The sequence below is a fragment of the Phascolarctos cinereus genome, unplaced genomic scaffold (genome assembly GCF_003287225.1).
Source record: "Phascolarctos cinereus isolate Bilbo 61053 unplaced genomic scaffold, phaCin_HiC Scaffold_4;HRSCAF=312, whole genome shotgun sequence".
NCBI lineage: Eukaryota > Metazoa > Chordata > Mammalia > Diprotodontia > Phascolarctidae > Phascolarctos > Phascolarctos cinereus.
In genome coordinates this window covers 418,215,729-418,226,052 of record NW_027555847.1, presented here as the reverse complement: position 1 = coordinate 418,226,052, position 10,324 = coordinate 418,215,729, and the positions used below count along the sequence as shown (strand labels likewise).

The 10,324-nt window shown below is 38.2% G+C and overlaps 1 protein-coding gene across 3 annotated transcripts in view; it reads right to left on the bottom strand.

Annotated features, from left to right (window-relative positions):
* Nucleotides 1-744: 744 nt before the first annotated feature.
* Nucleotides 745-10,324, bottom strand: part of BASP1 (brain abundant membrane attached signal protein 1) — an 85,304-nt gene continuing 75,724 nt past the window's right edge. For 2 of the 3 annotated variants that reach the window (XM_078153322.1, XM_021008639.2), the window contains exon 2: nt 745-2,391. In XM_078153322.1, coding sequence (XP_078009448.1) covers nt 1,662-2,381 — 720 coding nt within the window. In that variant the 5' untranslated portion in view covers nt 2,382-2,391 and the 3' untranslated portion in view covers nt 745-1,661. Of the gene's footprint in view, nt 2,392-2,901; nt 2,991-10,324 lie in introns of those variants that run through there. The other variant, XM_078153323.1, reaches the window with a different exon arrangement.

Below are 10,324 nucleotides of genomic sequence, written 5' to 3'. Positions count from 1 at the left end.
TGTGACCTTGGGCAAGTCACTTAACCCCAATTGCCTCACTAAATGAAAAAATAAACGAACGGGGTGCTTTCTCTGGGTGGAAGGAAAAAACATGCGAATATGAAGGTTTCTTTTTAAGTTGAAAATGTTCAACATTATTTTTATTCTCATTTGACATCAGCCTAAGCTAGCATCTTGAGAATCATTATCCTAAATAAAAATGGAAAATTCTTCATACTTTTTCATAGTTTAAAAAAGTGCCTACTGTTGTGTACCTTACTTGTGCTTCTGCTTAGATACTGTGGCCACTAACCAAAGGTACAGCACCGAATTTTTAGGCTCCACCCCACTCCAAAGCGAGGCTGAAAATGGTGATATATAATGTTACATGGACTCTACCAAACACGCAGAACACTGCAGTACGTCAGCAAGACGCCAGACGCCCAGAGAACCTGCTACATGGCACCCTAAACTTTTATTCGTCTTCCCCCTCCCTTTCTACTTATGCTAACTAAATAGCATTCAAATATAAAATCCACTTCTCCTAAATCCCAGAATTCCTTTCTTCCAAGTCAACAAATTTGCTTCAGTGTTCCTTAAGGCACACTGATTTTTCATTAACATGACATTCAGGATTACCAATTTACTTTCTTAGTCTCTGGACAGCATTTTATGATGCAATATTGTTCTCATCCCAGGGGTGGTTCAATTGCAAGACTATCTTAAGAGAAAGAAGAACACCTAAACAAAACTAACAGCCTGTACAACTTTTTAAATTATTTAACTTTATTACTGTTGCACCATTTATACAATTACATATAATTTCAATGCATCCATTGTACATTTTGTTTTTTTTCTTGGTTTTTTGTGTATTTTTTTCATTTTCCAATGAGTGGTGTGTTGGTGTCTGTGACACAGAATGGAAGAGAAACTGGAACTGCAATGAACGCAGATTTTTTTTTCATTTCCACTGACCAATAAACAGAACTACAGGTGCACCCAACCACGGACATGCATTAACTCGTCATGAGAAATCTAGGTAGGCTAAGTAGAATGAGAATGTTTGTTACTCCCAAAAATATCTGGAGAGGAAGAATGGAGGATTGGCATTGAGAAAAAATGTGGACAGCTAAGTGGGTACTGTCTGAAAGTTGGCATTCATCCACGGCATTAAAAAAATATCAAAATAAGAAAGGCTGTAAATAATAAGGAAAAAAACCACAGAAAATACTGCTTTCATAAAGATCTGATTGCCTTGGCACAGGCCCTGTGGGCAGAATCAAACACATCACTCCCAAACCCTATTACAGAAGAAAAGAGATTTTGATATATTGGTGGAGTGCATCTAACAGCAGTTCAGGTACAAAAGATGTACTGTACTTTCAGACATCCATCTTTAAAATCCAGGACTTATTTGTAAAGTTGACTGAAGGTATATTAGATATTTCCCCACAAAAATACTATTTGGATTCTCTCCCCCACCCTCTCCCTCCCTCCCTTGATGGGATATCCTTTTTGTGGGGCAATACATATCATTATTTCAGATTTGAAACAAGTTAGTATAGCTGGGGGGAAAAAAAAGAGAGAGAGAGAGACACAGGTTGTTTTTAAGTGATTATTATTATTATTATCATCATCATCATCATTATTATTATTATTATTTTTTCAATAGGCTGTCCATGTTACTCTTTCACTGCTATGGTTTGATCCGAATTAGCGGTTGGAGCCTCAGAAGGTTTAACCTCTTCTGCTGGGGCTGCAGGTTCCGGGGCCTTAGGTGTAGAGCTAGGGGCTTCCGCTGCTGCTGGGGTCTCCTTGGAAGAAGACACAGCTTCACTGCTGCTAGGTTTTGAGTCTGAAGCTGGAGCCACTTCACTTTTAGTTTCTTGGGTGACGGCAGCTACGGAAGCCTCAGTCTTTTTGGCTTCCCCTTCCTCTTTGCTCTTGTCATCTACTTTACTAGTTGCTGTGGCTTCTGAAGACTGGGAGACCTTTGCCTCAGTGCTAGGCACTGAAGTCTTAGAATCATCACCACCGGCCACTGGGGCAGAGGCAGGAGCCTGCTCCAGCTCAGTATCCTTCTGCGGCTCCACCTTTCCATCAGGGACAGCCTCCGGTTTCTCAGGCTCTGATTTCGGAGCCTCTTCTTTGCCGGCCGCTGCATCCTTCTCTGCTTCCTTCTCTTCGGTCTTGTTAGCAGTGACCTGGGAATCTTTCTCGGTCTTCTCCTCTTTGTTGCTCTCCTTCACATCTGTGGTCTCTGCCACTGTCTGGGTCTCATCATTCTCCTTGGGAGTTTCTTCTTCCTCGGCACCAGCTCCTTCAGCCTTCTTGTCTTTATCCTTGGCTTTCTCATCATTTACATTGTACCCCTTCTTCTTCTTGCTAAGCTTGCCTCCCATCTTTGGAGTTCTGCAACAGAAAAATAAAAAGAGATTCCCTTTTTTAGAGTGAGAAAACCAAAAGACGGTTTAGTTTCAAAGGTAAACGTCTCAGTTACAGAGCTACTAACAATCAGCTTGGTAAAGAAGCCGAGCTCAAAGTGGCAATGATTGGAAGCTAAGCTGTCAGTCTTAAAAGAAAATGGAACAAATATCTGATTTTCAAGCTAGCAGTGAGCACTGCGACGTCTCTTCCAGTTAAAGCAAACGCGAAGTACTGAATCCAGAAGCCTAAAATGGCAACAGCAGCCATCTTAGGTTTAGTGTATAGCTAATCAAAAACTGCTTCACACTTTCAAAATAGGCCTCTATATGAAAACCTCAAACTATTAAGTACCATAGATCATAATTTCCTTTTAAAAATCAATCCCAGAAGACTTGGACTCTTTAGAAGTTCTCTTATTCTTACTCAAGCACAAAAATACATTTTCATGTATTTGAATACCTAGGGCTAAAATAGAACAGAAGAGATTCAACCTACCCTGTAATTAACAAAGGACCTGTTAAAGTCAAACAATAGTCCAGGTCATTAAAAATAAGAGTGTCTACTCCCACTACACTGAGTTTGTCAACGAGTGTAGATTTCTGTTCACTGCTTTTAAAAGTACTTCAGTTTTGGATGGAGGTTTTTTTTAAAGTCAGTAAAGGAAAGCATATACCAATGAGATTTTGGGGGGGATAGAAATTCAAACCATATGCCAATTAAAAGATGAAGCCTATGCAAATCTTGCTCTCTTTGAAGTAAACATGCTAGGTTGTCATATCTTTGGATACTTCACCCATTAGTTTGATGGGTGGAGAACCTGCAGCCTCAAGGTCACATGTGGCCTTCTAGGCTCTTGGGTGCGGCCTTTTAACTGAGTCCAAGTTTTATAGAATAAATTCTTTTATTAAGGGGATTTGTTCTGTGAAATCTATATTCAGTCAAAGGGCCACACCTAAGGATATAGAGGGCCTCCAAGCCACAGGTTCCCCACTCCTGGTTAGCTATTGCCAACAGTGTCAATAAAGATTTATTACCTGTGCACAATTCATGGCACTATGGGGATTACAGAATATAGATAAAAAGTTACCAACAACTGAGATGATAAAATAATGTGAATTTGGATAAGATAGGGACTTTATGTGGTCATCTAGTCTAATGCTCTTGTTTTACAGGTGAAGAAAATGAGGCTAGAAGAGGTGGAATAACTTGTACATTATTCACTTGTAAATTACTATAACCACAGAGCTAGTAGGAGTGCCCAATGTTGATTAGTCTTTTGACTCCAGATCCAATACTTCTTACATTTCATTAGTGACAGAAAAAAAGACAGATGCATCCAAAGACATTTTACCACTGAAAGGAAATGAAGTAGTAAACGAATGAACTGTGTATCCATTTATGCTTCTCCTTACCCCTCACCCCCACCCCCCAAATAACTGCTTGGCCTTGATTAGAGCCTTAGCATTGGAAAGTGTCTTTGCTCAATCTGGCCTCCTAGTGTGAAACACAAATACACTTTCTTTATAAAGAGCTATAATTAAGGCAGAAGTCATTACTTAAACAGATAATATGCCTTGAAATAGATACGGGTTTATAACAATCTGATTTAATTTTTAACTGGCCCAAGTGCATGTAGAGTCAGCAAATACGACTCTAGCTCTGATTCCTGGAGACATGACACTTGGCCACAGCACAGTAAGCAAAGAAATGGGAAAACTGACGAGTCACGTGCACGATATTTCTCTCGTGCCCTAATAGAACTCGATGTGCTGACTTGGAAACTTCAGCTACTCAAATGCCATCAGGTTGCAGTGACTACCTACAAACTTGAAAATGGTACCCATACATAACTTTGATGATAAAAGCTATACATATCAACACATACATATGAATTTGGTGTAGAAGTGTATTTCTCCAGCCCCAGGAGTTGCGACATTGGGTTACTAAAATGCTATCCTAGTTAACTAAAAATCTGAATCTTATAAGACACATTAAGGCCACACTCTATTCTTTTCTTCATATCTGATATATGCCATATACAGGAAGGCAAGAAACAAAATATATTAATCAAATTGCATTCCCATCATTTAATTCTTTTTAAGAAGGGCTAAGGCAGAAAGACCAGAAGTGTATATTCTTACTTTTTATTAATTCACCTTAAAACGGGGGGGGGGGGGGGGGGGGAGAAATGTAGGATAGAGTAGACTAAGTTCTTTCTTGAACATATTAAAGTCCTGTCTAGTCACAAAGGCTAAAAACAACATAGTCCCTTCACTTGCCAGGCATTTGATACTTTCTATGACCAGTTCTTTTTTCATAAAGTACGAATTCATTTCATAAAGAAATGAATGAGATGTGTAGGGCTTATTTGCCAAACGTCGACAACAAAACTACATATACTTTCCTAAGTCAATGGAACATCCCCCACTGGACTGGAGCTGTAGGTATCCAGGTATTCATTCTTTCTTTAGCTTTCTAGAACACCACACTCTTTCTTGGTCCTTTTCTTATCTTTACAGATGAATGAGTTACTCCTCAATCTTGCTCCAGCTCTTCATCTTCCCAAACCATCTTCTCTCTATGTTCTTTCCCCTGACAACCTCATTTGCCCCATAGCTTTGACCTCTAAGTCTATATAGGTGACTCCTAAATTGATATATCTTCCTTGAGCTAGACAGAACATTTCCAATGACTGTAGAATCTCCAGATTTCTCACTCAAAATGTCCAAAACTGAATTTATCATCTCTTCCCCCAAATTTGCTCACCTTTTTGACTCTACTTTCTATCAGTGGCATATTTGACTCAGTGTGCCATGATGAAAACTCTTGTTATATGTGACTCTTTCTCTGTCATCTCCACTATTCATTTGCTGACTCAACCATGCTTGTTATATCTATCGTTTCCTCTCTATTCCTAGTGCTACCTCCTCCCCCAGCACACATCTTCATTCAGCACCATTCCAATATTCCAGTAACATACTAACGGGTCTGCCTGAGAAACCACATTTTTAATATCACTCACTACCAAACTAATTTTTAAGAACATATTCAAAGTATGGGGGGATAGAAGAGAGGGCAGATTAGGGAAAGGAGTATTCAGAATGCACACCGACTTGGGGTGGGGAGAGGGACGAGATGGGGAGAAAATCTGGAACTCAAAATCTTGTGGAAGTGAATGTTGAAAACTAAAAATAAATAATTTTTTTTAAAAAAAGAACATATTTGGCCATTCCCTTTCTGATATAAACCCAACTTTGGTGCTCGCATTGCCTATAGAGTTGCCTACTCAAATTCTTTAGCTTAGCATTAAAGATTCTTCTATCTTTCTAGCCTCATTTTATATCACATCCCTACATATACCACATGCTCCAGTCAAAATGTACTACTAGCCACCATCATCCTCTCTCTCTCTCAGTTTTTAAGTCTCAGCACCTATGCTCACATTATTCTGTGTGTCTAGAATGCCATCTTCCAATTAAATTTCTAAACACACTTAAAACATCTAAAAATGATCTTTTGTTTTATATCACCTACATTTCCCAATATATCAGATAATAAAGAATGTCCCCTATATCAAAGAACAAAGAAGGAGAGAATAGTTCAGCAAAACCAATTCCTCATTCTGATTACTTCACGTTTCATCAGTTTTTATAATTCTTACGCATCTCCATTCCTCATATTCATTATTTCTCATAGGATAATCATATTTTGTTGCACTCATTACCACTATTTGCTTAGCCTCAAGTCAATGGATACCTGTTTGTTTTCCTGTATATAGTGTATATAGTTACCACCTATTTGGACAAAAGCTACTCAGCCCAGAAAGTGACTTGGCAGCAAACACTACTTTTATTGTGAAAACTGCAGCAAACAAAACATTTTAATGGTTAGCATAGGATACCATGACCTGACCTCTATTTATTTGTATTTTAATGAAGCACTAGGTTATAGATAAGACTCAAGAAATGCAAATGACTTAAGAAACTCATCCCCATATTAAAAAAAAAATCACTATATTGCAGTAAGAAAAGATCTCAGAAACTCAGAAACTATACTATACTATAACACACCCAACAAGTAAATAGTCAACTAGCCTCTGCTTGAAGACTCCCCACGACCTAATGCAATCCATTCCATGTTTGGACAACTATAATAGTTACGAAGCTTTTCTTGACATCAAGTCTAAATTTTACACCCCTTGTTCCTGGGTCCTGCCCTTTGGCGACAAACAGATAAAGTCCAATCCTTCTTTCATATGATAGCTCTTTAGACAGCTGCTGTCTCCCACTTCCTGTCCCAATCTTCTGTTTACTAAGCTAAATAACTCCTAGTTCCTTCAACTTATCCTGGGATACCATGTGCTCAAGGACGTTTGCCATCTTGGTTATCTTCTCTAGATGCTCTCCAACTTGTCAATGTCTTTAAATTGTAGCACACTCTTAATTCCTGTAGGCTACCCGTCTTAATATATAGCATAACATTACATTTGCTTATTTGACTGCTATATCCCACTAGAACATGTTGAACTTATAACCCACTAACACCCCTAGATCTGGTTCAAATCACTGACTAACCATGACTCCCTCATTTTGAAGTTTACTTTTTGAACCCAAGTAAGACCTGCATTCATTCCTATTACATTTCACTTTCTTTAAATCAGTTTAATTTAATCATTTAATCGTTTAATTAGAATACAGTGCTGAATGCCTCTAAAAATCTTTCAGATCTTGACTGTCATCCTGTGTTAAGCTATCCCTTCTCAGCTTTGTGTCATTTGTAAATTTGATGAGCATTAAGCTTTTATACAAATTACTGATTTAAAAAAGTGGTGAACAGCATAGGACTAAGCACAGATTCCTGGGGTGCAACCCTGGAGACAGTCTGCCAAGTTCACATCATAATACCAACAATTCTTCTTTGAATTGGCTGGGGTTTTTTTCTTCAGTATATCCATCTAATTATATCATTATCTTCCACATCTCTCCATCTTCTCTATAAGAATTGGTGTTCAACCAATTTCAGTCGTGTCTGACTCTTCGTGACCCCATTTGGGGTTTTCTTGGCAAAGACACGGGAATGGTTTGCCATTTCCTTCTCCAGCTCATTTTACAGAGGAGGAAACTGCGGCAAACAGGGTGAAGTGACTTGCCCAGGGTCACACAGCTGTCTGAGGCCAGATTTGAACTCATGAAGATGAGTTTTCCTGACTCCAGGCCTGGCATTCTATCCACTGTGCCGCCTAGCATGGGGCAAATGTTTTGCTAAAATCTACACAAAACTGTATCTACTGCAAAAAGTGAGGTTGTTGGACAATAACTAAGGTCTCTTCCAGGTCTACCACTGAGTCTAAATTGTTAGTTCATTGTGATTCTAGTCTCCCAGGTCTTTCCATGAATGACAGAATGAAAGCCTTTCTGTGAGCTCTGTCATCATTATAATAGTACTTTGTATGACTATAACACTTTACAGTTACAACATACCTTTTTTTTTCTTTTTGGTAAGGCAATTAGGGTCAAGTGAATTGCCTAGGGTCACACAACTAGTTAAGTGTCATGTGTCTGAGGCCAGATTTGAACTCAGGTCCTCCTGACTCCAAGGCTGCTCTGGCCTATATCTACTGTGCCACCTAGCTGCCCCTACAATGTACTTTCGGGTTTTTTTGTTTTTGTTAGGCAATGGGGTTAAGTGACTTGCCCAGGGTCACACAGTTAGTAAGTGTTATGTGTCTGAGGCCGGATTTGAACTCAGGTACTCCTGACTCCAAGGCCAGAGCTCCTACAATGTACTTTCAAAGGAAAACATCTCATACTGCCTCCTACAGGAGGAAAGTAAGGATCAAAGGCCAAGGGGGTTTACCCAGTTACTAGGAAGTACAGGCAGGGGAAGTCCCCTACACTATGCTATTCGAAAATGACAATAAAAACAAAAAAGGAATTCAAAGACCTGTACAAAAATATTTTTGCCCTAATGAGTGTCCCACCTACTCTTCATCCTTATCCTTGCCTTAGTCTTGGACTAAAACTATTTTTTTTTCCACTCTAAAGAGGGGAAAAAATTACATTGTCATAACATTACCAGTATTTTTAAAACCAAATTTTGCAAGTGTGAATGTTTACGTACACTCAAGGTAATCAAGAAGACGAATTATAGAACCATAAAGATACTTCAATTTATTTTTGATTAGTAAGAACCTTTTAGTATTATAACGCTGACGGGCACTTAAGCACATGCATCAAACCACTCATTATAGCCAAAAATAATTTTTCAGACAAGAGTTAAAAAGTCTGAGCCAGACATCATATGAGCTGCTTCCTTAGTTGAGATATTGTTTGAGTGACAACAAAGGAAACGATATCAATCACTTCCCCTTTCTCTGAACTTTCATTATATCTTCGGTTCTCTGTACTCCTCTAACTAAAGCAGAACAATCTGCTAACCAACACAAAGATCATATCAACCTCTTCAGAATGGTTTGTGTACCATCAGGAATCTGTAAATTAGAGCACTTCAATAAACAATGGATCAGTCTGACTCTACTGGGGAACAATATCAAGGTGGTTGAATTTAGAATCCAGAGATCTGGATTCCAACCTTGGTTATGACATTTACTAGCTATATGACCATGAACTTCAATTTATTCATCTGTGAAATGGCAGCAGCAATATTTGCACAATTTCACAAGGCTGCTTAAAAGGAAAAGTACTTTGTATACTATATATATATGTCAGTTGTATCGCTTCTCTTAACAAACTAGATGTCAGTAAGTATGTTAGAGGAAGTACTATTTTAGAAAAGTCAGAACTGACTTAAGTGTTCCAGTGACTAAAGTCAAAGACACATTTCTTTGTTCTCTTGTCTTTAGACTTCTTTTTAAGACTTCAGGTATTAGAAAATTGCCAGGAAAACCAAGAGGTTAAGTTGACATAGTTCAATTTCTAACATACCAAGAGACCATTTTATTTTACTGTCCAAACTGAGTTGTAACCAATATCTGTGTCATGAAGTAAAACATCTGACTACTGAACTGGTCTTCATTTTAAATAAGTATTGTACGAGAAATTAAATCAGAGTTTGATGTTAAGCAGGAGACAAATACATCCTGCCATTCTTTTCTCCAGGTTGGGACTAAAGGAAGAAGGAAAAAGAGAATAGTGAGGGTGATTTCAATGGAAGCCAAGAACAGTTCTCAGTAATTCAATTTTAAAAAATTATTTTATACTGCAAAGCACATTTAATTCTCATCATCCAGGTTCTCTTTTACTTATTTATATGTGTGCATTTTATTAACCCCTATAAGGATGCAAACTCCTTAAAGGAAGAGACTGCTTCATTTTAATTGTCCTAACCCCAATGTCTAGCACTTAGTAAGTACTTATTCTAATTGAATGAAATACATTTTAGTAAATATCTACTCCCTGAAACAAAAGCATTAGAACTGCTTTGCCATCTTACTTCAAAAACAACTCACTGCCTTGTCATTTTTCTTTTTTAATTTGTAATAAATCTTTTATTTAGTTATAACCTAGCAAAAGACTTTAAAAAGTCATGTATAAAATTGAAGGGTGGAACAAGTCTCAGTACGTTTCTGAAGAGCTGGCCAGTAATGAAAGGAAGAAGCAGAGATGACAGACAGTGGGGCACATGCAAAAATTAACAAGTTCCCTAGTCAGGTCCTTTCCTAAGGGCAAATGGTACTAATAACCATCATACCAGAAGATGAAGATGAAGACTTTTCACATCTACCTCTTCTCCAGACCAGTGGTAGGGAAATTATTAGGAATTGCACAAATGGGGCAGATGTGGACTTCTAAGACACTTCATATTATAAACTTCATGAAGCTATTACGAACTTTCAGCCATAAGTATGTGCTACCTTAAATCCAAAAAGTTCTATCTTAAGTCCAACCTCAATCTATCA